This window comes from Osmia bicornis, chromosome 3 (genome assembly GCF_907164935.1).
Source record: "Osmia bicornis bicornis chromosome 3, iOsmBic2.1, whole genome shotgun sequence".
NCBI lineage: Eukaryota > Metazoa > Arthropoda > Insecta > Hymenoptera > Megachilidae > Osmia > Osmia bicornis.
This window is the reverse complement of record NC_060218.1, coordinates 3,305,392-3,320,097: the sequence shown is the minus strand read 5'-3', so window position 1 is coordinate 3,320,097 and position 14,706 is coordinate 3,305,392. Positions and strand designations below refer to the sequence as shown.

General features: G+C 35.7%; 2 protein-coding genes across 3 annotated transcripts; both read right to left on the bottom strand.

The window, feature by feature from the left end:
- Positions 1–6,680: 6,680 nt before the first annotated feature.
- LOC114877939 (maternal embryonic leucine zipper kinase-like) lies at positions 6,681–10,190 on the bottom strand. Its single transcript, XM_029191132.2, has 13 exons — positions 9,904–10,190; positions 9,685–9,835; positions 9,505–9,614; positions 9,283–9,436; positions 9,108–9,214; positions 8,879–9,046; positions 8,613–8,807; positions 8,420–8,540; positions 8,277–8,354; positions 7,708–7,780; positions 7,490–7,640; positions 7,312–7,415; positions 6,681–7,250 (listed from the first exon to the last, which is right to left on the bottom strand). The coding sequence occupies exons 1-13, from the start codon at positions 10,045–10,047 to the stop codon at positions 6,983–6,985; spliced, it is 1,824 nt and encodes a 607-aa protein (XP_029046965.1). The 5' UTR covers positions 10,048–10,190; the 3' UTR covers positions 6,681–6,982.
- Positions 10,191–10,297: 107 nt separating this feature from the next.
- Positions 10,298–14,501, bottom strand: LOC114877944 (peptidyl-prolyl cis-trans isomerase cyp11). Of its 2 annotated transcripts, XM_029191156.2 has the most exons (10): positions 14,241–14,501; positions 14,015–14,178; positions 13,551–13,854; positions 13,394–13,481; positions 12,640–12,669; positions 12,415–12,560; positions 12,238–12,331; positions 11,908–12,160; positions 11,670–11,765; positions 10,298–11,591 (listed from the first exon to the last, which is right to left on the bottom strand). In XM_029191156.2, exons 3-10 carry the CDS (start codon positions 13,831–13,833, stop codon positions 10,884–10,886), a joined length of 1,698 nt encoding a protein of 565 aa, XP_029046989.1. In that variant the 5' UTR covers positions 13,834–13,854; positions 14,015–14,178; positions 14,241–14,501; the 3' UTR covers positions 10,298–10,883. The 2 variants fall into 2 exon arrangements, with proteins under 2 accessions (XP_029046989.1, XP_029046998.1); XM_029191165.2 differs by lacking the exons at positions 13,551–13,854; positions 14,015–14,178; positions 14,241–14,501 and having other exon boundaries at positions 12,640–12,773.
- Positions 14,502–14,706: the final 205 nt, after the last annotated feature.

Sequence of the window (14,706 nt, the reverse complement as noted above, 5' to 3'; positions counted from 1 at the left end):
CAAGAGGAACTGCGGGTCAGAGACTGCCAGGCATATTCGACGCACACTCGTGGCTCGTGCCTAGATCCATTGGCGTCTACTTTCATGAATTCTACTGCTTGAAATATCCTTTTCCTAGGAGCATGGTTATATTAAAGAAGGGGTGAATTCTACGATGTGCAGATAATTAGAAAATAGTTAAAGGGGTGGATGGCATCTTTCTCTTAATTAGGTTATTGAATCAATTTTCCAAAGACTATGAGTGCAGTACACTTTGTGCCGTTGAATGGCAGACAGGGTTGAATGGCAGACAGGGTTGAAGGGTGGTCCAAAAATCCGTGACGTCGAATCAAAGGAAAATTCCGAAAGAAAACATAGAAAATAGAAAAATAAAAATTGCGAGGATCACAGACGCAGAATTTAATTTCTTGACTTTATTCGAGCGACGCCGATGCGCTAATATAACAAGAAACGTGGCGGCTGTTGCGCGGAGCGTACGGGAGCGAAGTAGCCTCGCTTATGGTCCGATGGTGCTCGAGGAGCATAACAGCTCGCGGAGCATAACGCCACGAGCCATCATATCCTCCTTCCAGAAACCCTCTCTGGAGTTCTTCTCCTCCACTCCCCTGTTCTATATGGAGCTCCCCCTCGTCGCGAGACAGCACGAGTCGTCTTCAAGAGTGTACGCGTCACGCGTGTCCGTGCTCGTGTGGGGGTACATGCTCTAGGAAATGAAGGATAATAATTTTTTTTTTTTAAGCTTTGAATAATTTTAAGACAATCAAACTTGAATGCATCGAATACCATTTCAATGGCTTAGAAACAACAATATGAAAAAAAAAAAAATGGAATTGAAGTAAGGAAAGCCGTGTGTCGTTCTTCGGGCGAATCGAAGGAAACAGGAAGGAGAGGAAAGAAAGAAGAACGGCGCGGATTGCATGCACACGGATACGATGCTTATGGACGGAGGTTTCGCGTGTATTCGTCGGCGAACGTTCGAGCGCGTGCACGTACGTTTATGCACAGGTATTGCCGGCTTCCGCGAACTAGATCGGCCAAGCAGATATTAGGAACGCGTCTGCCCCGTTGCCATTGCGGCAAGTGCTGGTCATTGTCCACCCGGCGGGCACAGGAAGTCGATGGCGACCGGCGAGGGAACAGAAAGCAAAGAGAAAGAGATTTTTCGGTAGGATAATCGCGTAGAAACTACGACGAGGTGAAGATTATCGCGCTGTTCGCCACGACGATGCGACCCGAATCATGATTTAAGAATACCTCCTTCATTCTCGAAAATTTTACCTTAATTTCGTATCACGGTTAATGTTTTATCCGATACAGCCAGGATTATTTCAAATCGAAAAGAAATGATGAAAATTTATATAAAGACAACAACTACCTTCCTTTCCGCTAATTTTTCCTGTTTCTAACAGAATTTACGGTGCTGTTGCGATAAATAATCATCGTCCGTCGCCGGCAGGAAGCTGGCGAGGAGTTGGTTGGCCACGAAGAGATTTTCGGTATGATAATCGTAGGGAAACTCCGGACACCCATTGTGACAATGGCCTCCCGAGGCAACGCGATAATTACACCGGTAATAACGCTGCGAATAGAAAAAAAAAGAACGTTAGCTATCTTCTTCCTGACACCAACCATCGAAATAATTTCCTCACTGACCGTTCAAATTAATTTTCTTCATATTTCTTGCCAGAACAACGATTTCGAAAGTTTTTAATTTCCAGTTTCTTCCATGCCCGCTTCTTTCTTGTCTCGAGCGAAGCGAAGAGGGTAAAAGTAAGTGAATGAGCGGATCAAAATGGAAGTTGGAAGGAGAAGGATCGTCAGGGCGGCACCTGACCGGAAAGCGTCACAGTCACCGCATTCAGCCTCGTTCTTTCCTTTCCCTTCTCCTCCAACTTCGCCTCTTTCGCCAACCTTCTTCCTCCTCCGATGAAGGGTTGCTGCTCGTCCCTTTCTAGCTTGTCGGTTTCGCCAACCGAAGGAACCTTGCGTGTCCAGACGACAACGTGATCGTTCGATTCACGTGTCCACCGTCGTCCCTTGAATGAACAGCGCAAAAGGAAAAGATTACAATGAGCATGATTGTTCATTGAGCATTCTGCTGAATCTTTCGCTACTAAACCAAACAACAGGGGGTGAATTCCAATTATCTAATAAGCAATTTGGATTTTAGAAAATTTGGAGATTTAACAAAGGTGCCCAATCTGAAATTTCCACCCTTCTCCTTAATTTCTTAAAATCTAATCTTCTTCCGTGGAAGTTTTTAAGCAATCCCCTTTGAATTAATAAAATATTTTAAAAACTTGCAAAAATGTATTACGGTAGCCGAAGATGGGTGTACAAAGTGAGAGAGAAAAAGATAGAAAGAGAGGAGGATGGGTCGAGTAGGTAAGGACACATAATAGCAGGATGTTACAACGCCCGTGTCCGGTACATAAGTATCTGGTTTCATAAATGAAAGTGTCTTCATTCATAGATACATATTTCCATACAATTGCCGCTATTGGCTCGTATCTTATGATATCGCCATTATGTGTGGGCTGCCGCATTACATATGTACATAGCACCATTATATACAAATTCCTAGTAATGCGGTGCCACTGCTGCATTAATGATAAAGTTGTTTAGATATTGTCTGATATTACTGGCAAAACCGTTGCGTTTCGCTGCACGAAAAACAAGAAAAATCTTCCGACCGGATTGTGATACATCAGAAACTAACTTGTCTTCGTTACTGGATGACTTGTACCACCCGTCTTAATTAACGCGAATGATCGAATTAATTTGCCATTACACAGTGGTATTACCGTGCACTGGTCAGACACGCTATAGCTAAATGAAAATCAGAAAATAATATGAAATTTGAAAAATATATCTTAAAATTCTTGTTACTCGTTCCCTTGTTAAATCGAATAAATCTAGCTGAATGACGCCACCGTGGACGATGGACGCGCCCTGTACACTAGGTAGGAAGTCATCCTTCCTAGCATCCAGAGTCCACACAGGAAATCTCAGACGCACCCACCGAAACAGCCCGCCCCCTCTGTCGGAGTCGATTTAATGTTTCGTTTCCTCTGCGACGATAAGGGGCTACAATTTTATAGCAGCCCCGAGTCGCACCAACTCCATGAAAGACGAACGAAGGCTAACACTGAATTGTTCATTTCTAAGTTTAATTTCTAATAAGGAACCCTCCCTTTCGAGTTATAAAATTATTACACCAATAATGTAATGCGGTTAATGAAAAAATCATGTCGGTGCATAAGACGCATTCGTCTCGTTAAGCATGGCCTCCTCGGTTCTCGTCGAGAACGGACGACGGAAAAGTACATAATACCTGGGTAGGATAGTAAATTTTCTAAAATAATACCCTGTACGGGGTTGCATATTCATTTTTCCGGAGGGTCCTCCCCCATGGCCTCTCTGTGTCCGGGCCGGCTCGTCTACATATGTATGAGCTTCTGCTGGACTCGACTGGTCATGCCTCGGCGAATCGAGCTTTCTGCCCTTTATTTTTGCTGCCAACGTTATCCCCTTTCGCAACCAGGCCAAATAAACAAGCGTCTCTGACCCGAAAAGAGAGGGTGGGTAAACCGGATGATTAGCACTCCTCGCCGTTCCTTCCTTCCTTCCTTCCTTCCTTCCGTGTGCAAGCTGCACAACCATCCACGACTTTTGGATTACATCGTACCGAGTAGCAAAAGAAAATCTCGTGTATCTTGTGTGTGATATTTCATGTCGTCTAGCTGGCGTTCCGTTCTACTTGGAAACAGTGAATTTTTATTAATGACGTTGACTTGTTATGATACTCTAAATAAAGCTTCAGAGAAAATGTTTGAATTTCTAGAATTTTAACAAGATAGAAATTGTTATTTTAAAAGTTTCAATTTTTCAACGTTTCTAAGAACAGAAATAAATTTTTATTTGACATTATCGAAGGATTCCAATAACGTTAAATAATTCTGAAAGAGTCAGGGTAAGTTCTGGTAGCCTCGAGGCGAATACCTGTAGTCAAGAGCCAGATGTGTGTGCGAAGTCGAACAGGTACGTGCTCGTAGACGAAGAAAAGGTAAGGGTGGCACGCGCGGCCCGCTTCTATCGCTTCCGGGCATCAGCGTGCTCGCGAGCCGCGGCTAATTGCTCTTTAATGCAAGCGAGTGAGCGAACGAACGAGCGAGCGAGCGAACGGATTGCTTTTCTTAGACGCCGAGGGAAACTGACCGCCGCCGTGTACGCCATAAGAAACAGAATATACGAGATTTATGGCGGTCGCTGGACTTTTCGTCACGCTTTGCTTGGGACACGGTTCTAGTTTTCAGAAAACTTCTTCGTATTCTTCCTTATTTGGACAAGTAATTAAGGTCTGCCGTAAATTGATTATTTCAGTAGAAAATGAATAATTAACGAGGGTCATCGGTAGTACAAGCATGAAAAATTTGATTAGTTTAATTTTCATAGGTGAAAGTGGTTAATGTAATTGTACTGTAATTGGACCTGCTTTCAAACGTGAAATTTCACGAGGCACGATACTTGTTAATTTAACCTGGATTTATAATTAGAACAATCAAATTCAATTATATATATTGTTGAACTTTCAATGATATAAATTCTCAAAATTTATTTTAATCGATCGGTTCTCTCCCTCTTTCTTCGTCCCTTATAAAGACGTTAATGGTCTCATTTCCTTTAGTCTCCTGCCGGATGTTCTCCACCTGTTTAGGGTCAAATGTAGCTACGAAATGAATAACATTAAGGAGAAAGTAGAAGCAGTAACTGTTTTAAACGCTAAACTAAAAAAACAAAAATATAAAAATTTATTACCTTTTTGTTTTTTCACAAAAATAAAATTTTTGTTCCTCTTTATCCCCAAGTGTTTCTATTTGCTCGGTGGCGTAGCAGCTCGCTCAATTACCGTCGCAGATAATCATTATCGCGGAAACTGCATCGCTGGGCCTCATTGCCCCAATCCTTAATTAACCGGCGGCCAGACGGTAATTGGTACGAGCCGGTGTACGACACTCGATCCATTGGCGAGAACTAAGGGCACGTGGTGGATAACGTACACGTACATCCGCGCCAGGACTCGCATCCTGAACAAGCGTAACGATGAAACGTTAAGCATGTAATTCGATGGTTCGATAAGGTATCCCTGGGTACCTGTTCGCGTGCATCGAATTCATATTTTAATTTATTCCATTACCGCATGGTTCCGATTTCATATTCATGCCAGAGGCGTAGAATTTTTATAAAAATTCGAAAGATTTGTTAGCTTTTATAACGGAAGAAATATGAATCCTCCTATATTTTTTAAGTTCACAAATATCCATGAACGAACTCTTTAATTCCCGGTGGTCCGTTAGGAATTTCAAGCCCAATTAATTAAATTAAATTGATATAAGAGATTTAATCATATTGTTAATCTCGCGGTAAAAATTTAAGTCCCAATCGGCCCCTGACGAACATCTTTTCAAGGCAGGTTCAATTTTTCTTTATATTTAATAAGATATCGTAAATTGAACTTTTTAAAAATTCCATCCTCCAGAAATTACACGTTACCGCGAGCCTTTCGTTATGCAAATCGCATCGTAATAATCGTTAGACAGGCTTAATTATTAGCCTGCAAATATCTCCGATTGTAAGAGATATATAAAAGTCGTTCAAAAGGGGTTCGAATACGAACACCTCATCCTATGCTAGCAAACGTTATTCATCGTTCTCGATAAAATGCAGGATGAATTTAATACCGTAAGTTGCACGTGCATGCGCTCACGCAAGTGCGCCTATGCTACGGTTAATTGTAATTTATGTACGAACGACTTAGGTGTACATCTTGCACGGTTGCTTCATTTATACGGTTGTCCTTACTTTTTGTCTTCGCGCTGTTTGATTAATTTCACGAAATTACGTGTTTAATTAATCGATAACTAACGCTTACAACACGTACCCTATCCGCGTTATTATTTATTACAAACCACTCGGTTATTAACAATAAATTAAGATTTCTAATTCGAAAACAAATCATTGGAAAGTTTATGTATAGGTAAACGATTCAGATTCTTGAAATTTGTGATTCTTAAATGTAGATTGTCTTCATTCTTGGTTTTACGTCTTTTCAACGGAACAACTCAATTGTCTGCGGATCTGGCTTTGTTTCGATCGATGTTCAGGAAAAAAAGAGCGTACAGATCGATCCTTGGCAGAATAGACTGACCAAGAATACCTACGAGCAAGGGCCAACGATTATGTGAGCGGGCAAAGATAAAAGGTCGGTTCGGTTGCCATAAAGCGCAGTGCACGCGCGGCTCCACTTTATGCTGATCGATTTGTGGTGATTTTATAACTTCTCTTGTCCATGCTCAGCCTCGAACAGATGCCACGGTTCAAACGAGCCGCGATATTTTATATCCATGGTGTAAACGCGAAATGGGGCTTTACATATTCCAGTAGAAAAGGCTGAGACTCGTAACAGAGTATTCTTTTGTAAGAAGTTTCTTTGTGCCATGTTCGACGATCCATTTGCTTCAAATTACTTTGTCTAAGAAATATAGGTTTAAAAAAATTATGTGAATTATTACTTTCATTTGTGAAAATATACAATATTTCATTTTTATTTTCATTAGTTTCAGAGATCTATAAAATATATATTTTAATTACCATCTCATTGCTAGCCCTATATTAATCCCTAAGTGTATGAACAATATTACACAATTGATTAATCCTAATTTTTATCAAATTTATAGATATATTTAGAGAAATATTTACTGTTTAATGTGTATATTTCTCCTATAATTATTTCTTCTACGAAGAAAATATAGTTTACAAATGCATAGCGGTACAGATATGTTACTGATATAATGCTGTTGTAAACGTATCTGCTGGAAGTTCGCATTCGGAACTGATCATTTCTTTTGTGTTACAAATATAAATTCTATTTAACATAATTAATGGAGATCAGAGCAGCTGAATACTACAGCTGTTCAATACTTCAAATTGGACATTTTGATTCTGTCGAACCTTCCGATTCCGTGGGGAGATCCTCGGCTGCCAGAGCAAGAACTTCTTCGCATACTCGTTTATACACCCACGCGTTACCCTTTAATCTTTTCCTTCGAATACCGACTAATTTATCGCTCGAAACGCCTTCCAATAAACAAACTTCTAACTCGAAGGAGCAGGCGTTTCTCGAAGAAAATGGCCGTACCGTATCTTTATCATCGTCGGTACAATCTTCTGTTTCTCCTTGAAGGATAAACCTACAAATATAATACAGTTATTTATACTTATTTCAAATTTTTGATAATACCTTAACATTACCCTTTTTGATGACACATTATTCCTTTACGGCGAAGTGCTCGACGTAATTGCGATAGAACATATTTCGGATCGTCGCTGGATGTTGAAGACACATTACAAAGACCCTTGAAAAATAATTAAGAAATTGTTAGAGTTTAGTTTAAAATTATGAACATCGTATAAATAACTGGATACAAACTTTTCCAGAAAGTATGTTTGGTTGATCAGGATCAATATTTTCATTCTTAACGCGCCTTTTAGGCGTAAGAACACAGCGTACACGATTTAGACCTCGCTCTAAACCCATCATTACTTTTCTTGCACTTCCTGGTGTGGATGATTGAGATCCTCTAAAAAATACTTATATTCAGTTGCATTATTTAATCGATGCTTATACCGTCATTACTATGAACATACCTTGTATCGGATACCGGTGTATTAGTTGGGGTAGAAACAAGCCTATCTTTTTCTGCAACTCTTTTTGCAGGAACTGTAATTAATACTTTATTTGTAATTATGTAAATTTCATAACATTTGAATTAAGGTAAAAACATGGATAAATAAAAGTCAAAAAGAACGGAGATAAGGAATGGTAGAAAGGTATTATACCTTTTACAAGGGGATGGGATAAAGAATTCTTACACATAGCTATTTGTAACTCCAAATTGTGTTTGTTCACAAGTCGTTGCTCTCATCTGACTAATTATCTGCTTTTCACAGAACTACTGCAATTTATGGCACTTGGAAACTTTCATTAAAGTTTCTAATTAGGTGGCTAGCATCACCTAATTAGAAGTAAACTTTAGAAAATATATTATAAAACTAAGTACCATAGCTATAATAGAACACAAGTAGATCTAAAAGTTCTTTAATGAAATGGGATGTCTACTATAAATAAAATTTAATGTAACATAGAATAATTCTTAAAAATGTTGAGGAGAAATGTTTCAGGGCATCAATAATTAATACAATTTTACAAAACATACCAGGAGAATATGCATCATCTACATCTTTACTGCGAAGTCGTTTTCTACCAGGTACATGTGGTTCCATAAAATTGTCAGCTACATGAAAATAAGATATTAACAACTTTGCATTATATATATTTGGAGAAACAATTATGGCTTACCATTTTCAGGTGTTTTTGGTAGGACATTGTAAGTGGTATCCACTACTGGTGACTTCTTACCAAATCTACTTCTTGGAGAATAATCAAGTTTCGTTATAATATTATTTATTCCTCCTCCACGCTATAAATAAAACAAAAATGAAAAGTAAAATTAAAATATTGCTGAAGATATATTTAATACACAATATACTACCTCAGCTCTGAAATGAGACTTTGCAGAAGATGATATTCTAAGTGAAAGTCCACGGAGTTTTCTGTCTAAAAGTAAAAGATATGTGGCAGTTCTGTAATCAGTTCGACCGCTTTTTACTAGTTTCTTCCATATTTCTGAAGCATGTTCATTACATATTGCAGACATAGTACTTAACACATCATCATCTTTTTCAAACTGTAAACGCATTCGTTTTATTAGAACATAAAAACATGTATATATTAAAAAAGAGTAACAAGATTTTTTACATTAGTCTTATGAATAAAAGAAACAGGATTAAGGAATCCAGCTGTAATCCATGGATGATTGCACAATTCTTGAATAGTAATTCTCTTTTTTGGATCTGTTTGTAACATTGCTCGTATCAATCTTTTACTACTGCTTGATAACCAATTTGGTTCATCATATTTGCCACTCTAAAATTAAACTATCATTAATACCTTTCTCAATGTAACTGATTAAACTCATGAACCTTACAAGAATTTTTCTGTACAAGCTCTCTATGCTATTATCATCAAAAGGCAAGAAACCACAAAGCAATGCATAAAGAAGGACTCCCATACTCCAAATATCTACTTCTGAACCTATAAAACAAATATAATAAAATCATTTTTACTATAGCATTTAATAAAATGAAAAACATACTATATACCTAAATATTTTCTTCCTAATATAAGTTCTGGTGCAGCATACGTTGGAGAGCCACAAGAAGTTTGTAAATGTGATTCAATTCCATTTTTTGGTTTAGCACATAATCCAAAATCTATAAGTTTTAAATTTTCTTCCCTATCAAGCAGAACATTTTCCTAGGTACAAAATAACATCTCTTACCATTTATACAAAGATTTAATCAGGGAAGAGAAATGTAACTTACTGGTTTTAAATCACGATGAGCATACCCTAAACTATGTAAATAAGCTACTGCAGAGACAATTTGACGAAAAAATTTTCGTGACTCTGTTTCAGTAAGCCTATTTTTTTCAACTACAAATGAAAATAATTGAATAATCTTCTGTTTAACACCGCAAAGAATATAAAATATAAATCAAATTACCTATATGATCAAACAGTTCTCCACCTGAACAATATTCTATTACCATAAAGTAGTGGCTTTCTGTTTCTATTACTTGATATAATCTACATATGTGTTGATGCAATAGAGTTTTTAATGCTTCAACTTCCAATTTAACTCTTGGTAAGTCATCCTAAGGATTCGAAAATTTATTTATAAATCAGAATTATGCAAATTTATTAAGTATTAAAAATCACTTACGCCTAATGCAGTTTTATCCATGATTTTAATAGCAACTTTTTCGCCGGTTGCTATGTGGGTAGCAAGCTTAACTTTTGCAAAACCTCCACTCCCGATAGTTTTCTCCAAATCATATAAACCCTTAAGCGCAGCATATCGTACCATTGTAACAAATTTAGGTAAACTTCACTGGTAACTCTAAATGTATGCTGTCAATTTGCATTACATTTAAAATCACAATTTCTAACGTAAACAAGTTTTAAAAACCAATCAAAACGAAGTTTATACGTGGCCAATTTCATGCCATTGATGGTACCAATACAAAAGACCAGTCTGAAATAGCTACAAGAACTTTCAGACTATCGTATGAAAAATTATGAATGATGAGGAAATTTGTAAGAAAATATAACATTAATTTTATGAACCGTGTAGTAGATTTTTATTTTAAATGATGATTATACAACATATGAATACAAATACTTTCTTAAATTATAAGAAAGGAAAATATTATTCATGGTTTATGATACTGATGAACTTTTGTAAATACCTAAAACTGAAATCTTATTTAGAACTTATGTTTGAATTTCCTCAGTACTTTTGTATACAAATATTGAAAAAGCACAGAATGCTTATAAAGAACAATTCAAACATAACTTATAAGTATATATTATAACTTACTATAAAAGTATTTTTAATTTACAGTATTATGATATACAGATAAATTCATTACATTCGTTATATAGCTTATGTTTGCTTGAAAGCAGTGCATAACTGAAAGTTCAAAAAATTGTATCATTAAATAATTTCAACTTCTAAAAAATTGAATTTTTAATTCAAACATTGCAACCAATATTACTTAAATAGTCACTTTTATATAGAGTCATATAGTATTTAAAAACAAATTCAAATAAAAAATTTGAAAAAATAAAATATATAGCTTACTACATAAATTATATTTTTCCTGTATTATGCAAAAGAAAGAAACAAAAGAACAATGCATCTTAATCTTTGGAGTGTTGACTACTAGAACTAGTTGAACGTGAGCGACGTTTGAATTTTGGTTGATTGTTAGAGTCCGAGGTGTTATCACTTTTCCTTCGGTTTTTATCATAACGTGACGTATTCATATCTGTGTCATAATTGAAGTTGGAATTATTCGTTCTTCTATAATCATTACGCCTATCATAATATCTGTAATTATCTCTACCAGGTCTGTTCATTCTGTAGGAATCTCGTCTTCGCGGATAATAGTTTCTTCTGTTTCTTCTGTCACGACTGTTCCTACGATCATAATCTCTGTCCCGAGACCTTCGTCGATCTCGGGATCTTGAACGACCACTACCACGCCTTCTGCTCCTATCCCGTGAATCGCGTCGTGATGATCTGTCACCATACGACCGGTGTGAATCACGTTTCATTAATTTTTCGTTCTTGTTCTTTCCATCTATTTTCTCTTTCATCATAGTATCAATAACATTTAAATTAGTATTCAAATGTTCTTGGTCCTGTTCCACGCTTTTATTGCCATCCTTTTTATCATCTGACTGATCATTTTCTTTATTTTCTAAATCTTCGCATATAGGTGCTTCGGCGTCGAATTTATCCATCATCTGGTTTTCTTCATCAGGATTTTCACTGAACTTTTTAATTCTATCAGCTTCCCGTTTCTTCAGTTCTTCCTCCTTCTTCATACGTTCTTTTTCCAATTTCTATAACATAAAATTGAAGCACGCAAAATATACTTAAAACGTATAAAATGCATACAATTCAATGTTATTATATGATACCTGAAACTCGTGTAATTTAATAGTGCGATTTTGAGCTTGTTTCCAGTGAGGTGGTGTAACACTTCTTGAACGGCTACGAGAGGGTGTATGATATCGCTGTAAATTTATTTACATACATTAAATCGTTATTACACACAAAAATCGTCATATTTAAACATAAAAACTTGTATAATGATATGTAACGATATTTGTAAACTTTATACATACCATGTTTCATATATTGTACACAAATACTTACGAATATTCCTCTTCCTTTAAATACGCGACCAGTTTTTCTATGCGACCGTACCCGATCTCTTCCATAATGTTGTCTAAATTCTTTTTGATTTGCATTATTAGTAGGCCCCGCTCTATATAGAAATTTATTCGCTGGCACCTCAGGAATTTCATCGGGATCAATTTTTGTCACTGAAACAAGTGGATGAGGTTTCCCGAGATCATCCTCGTTCGAATCTTGAATTTCGCCATCTTCTGATTTCGCTCTTTTTTTACTGTAACAAATAATGATTAATATTATGTTTTTATCAATAGAATGATTTTAAAATATGAATTTTGGTCGATACCGTACTTTTTCTTGACTTTCTTTTTCTTTTTAGGCTTTTCTGTGAATGAATCAGAATCTGACTCGGACGAACTGCTTTCCTTTGCTTCATGTTTTTTTGCTGTAAATAGAAATAAATTACATTTCAAAATGTTAATACAAATCTTCGTAAGTGTAATAATAAAAAAAAAAACTAAAATGTACCTTTACTTTTGACTTTCAGCACAAGTTCTCCACAATTTACAACCTTAGCATCTTGTAACGGGCGAGACATACGATCTACTGGGAGTCCCTCAATATGTGTAACAATTTCCTGGCCAGACACTACTTCTCCAAAAACCACATGGACACTAAGATGTTGAAATTTAAATGTAAAAAAGCGCCTTGTATAAAGTCACTATAATAATGAATTGATCAACTACTACTTACTTGTCGAGGTGAGGCGCTGGTTGTGTTGTACTACAACAACAAAATATGATTAAGGGGATGAGAGATGAACAGAAAGAGCCAGCTTTCATTGGTCATTGTGTTGTAGTAGTGGTGTGCAGACCCTTCCCTCACGACTACACAGAAATATAGCTAAGTTATTCATTCCTCCAAAGATATCCTTACTTCTATACTTTTCACCAGAAAATTCATACAACTCATACAAATTGCTACGTACTGAATGACTTTACTGTAGCAATTGAAAAAGAATAAACAAATTTATTGTAATTAACAAACCCAATTTTTCCATTTATCTAATATATATCACCTGCTCTTTATTTGAAACACATTTAAAAAACATATTAGCTTGAAAGGATGTTAAAATAAATATATATTAAATTCCTATTACCTTTACCTTTGAGGTTGACAAAGAATACATCTGTCAGCAGAGAAAAATAATTTTGAGCCAGTAGAAATATTAAAAAATAAAATCTATACACAAAATATTCTCTTTGCAACGATGAATATTAACCTTTAGTAAACTAATCACTTTTGTTAATAATCACATGCAAACTAAATTCTCAGGAAAATAGTATAATGCATTAATGATTTAACATTTTAATAATTATATGTATTATAAACTTATCACACCATACTGCACTTCTTTTTATCTTTTGTGGAGCTAACAAATTACTTTTAAATATTTAAAGTTCATTTCATTAAAAATTTAGCTAATTGCCTGTTGATTAATACTTACATAAAAAACTGTGAACCATTTGTATCTCTACCACGATTTGCCATTGATAATAAAAATGGTTTATTATGTTTTATTATAAAATTTTCATCTAAAATGTTATACATAATTAATGTTTTTAATCCCATTTCAATAAATGAAATATATTTATAAATGTTACCTGCAAATGTCCCTCCATAAATTGATTCTCCTCCTGTTCCATTACCTACTGAAAAATCACCACCCTGAATCATAAAATCTTTAACTACTCTATGAAAAACAATTCCTTTATAATGTAAAGGTTTTCCAGTGGTTTTGCCAAGTCCATTTTCTCCAGTACATAGAGCACGAAAATTTTCACATGTAATTGGACAAATGTCCGCAAAAAGTTCAAATATTATACGTCCCATTGGGAGCCCCCCAACCTCTATATCAAAAAATACTCGGGGATTGACGTTAACCATGGTGTTTTGTTCTGTAAATTCCTGAAATGATATACAAAATAACTTATTACTACATAGAGAACTTAATAAAAGTTGTTATCAATGTATAAGAACTAGAAACATTTTTATATATGTTTATTAATATTTCCATAACAGTTAAAATTGCTATGATGAATGAAATTACACAAAATTAAGTTCTTACCGTTATACCAAGAAATAGAACTATCAAAGAAATCCACAAATCGCAACTTTCAGAATGAGGTTACAATTACTCAACGTAATTGTTTCGTTTACTTATTGCGCTATTTATTGATTAAAGTTTACACAATACTTTCTATCATTTTCCTTTATGTGAGCATACGATTACTATATCAATACGATAATATCAATAACATTCAATCAAGGTACTTCTACAACTAGTCTTATACCTTTCGATGCTTTCGATACGATGCCATATTGTTAAATCTATGCCAGTGACTACAGTCACTGGTTATTGTGTTGAGTATGGTTGCCAACAAAATCGCAAACATATTTCTTTCCCTATACTAATTCACACTTGATTTATATAATATTTTTCAGGAACTATGCCTTTCAGATTCTGAAGTGTATCACATTGCAACTACAATTTTACGGAACGAAAATTAATAATAATGAATGCATGGTCAGTATTGTTTAATTATGTACTTATCCATATAGCTATCGTAGCATACACGTATCATTTAGGTGTATGCGAAAGGTAACGTAGTATAGCATGCCGTTAGTTGATAGGGTTGATAACATGCGATAATTGAGGTGGCGCTTGAATCAGTTTCTGTTCGGCCTAATTTTCGATGAAACGTTGACTGTTTTACCGACGCAGAATTCGAAGTTCGGCCTCGACGCTCGCATCACCTT

Bases quoted from the DNA above. Each gene is read 5' to 3' on its own strand.
- LOC114877939 (XM_029191132.2), bottom strand. From the start codon at position 10,047: ATGGTACGATATGCTGCGCTTAAGGGTTTATATGATTTGGAGAAAACT. The intron at 7,641-7,707 runs GTATGTTCATAG...AGTATTTTTTAG, and splicing joins ACACCGGTATCCGATACAAG to AGGATCTCAATCATCCACAC. The intron at 7,416-7,489 runs GTTTGTATCCAG...TTATTTTTCAAG, and splicing joins CAAACATACTTTCTGGAAAA to GGTCTTTGTAATGTGTCTTC.
- LOC114877944 (XM_029191156.2), bottom strand. From the start codon at position 13,833: ATGGTTAACGTCAATCCCCGAGTATTTTTTGATATAGAGGTTGGGGGG. The intron at 12,670-13,393 runs GTAAGTATTAAT...TTGTTGTTGTAG, and splicing joins AATGGTTCACAGTTTTTTAT to TACAACACAACCAGCGCCTC. The intron at 12,161-12,237 runs GTACGGTATCGA...TATTTGTTACAG, and splicing joins AAAAAGAAAGTCAAGAAAAA to TAAAAAAAGAGCGAAATCAG.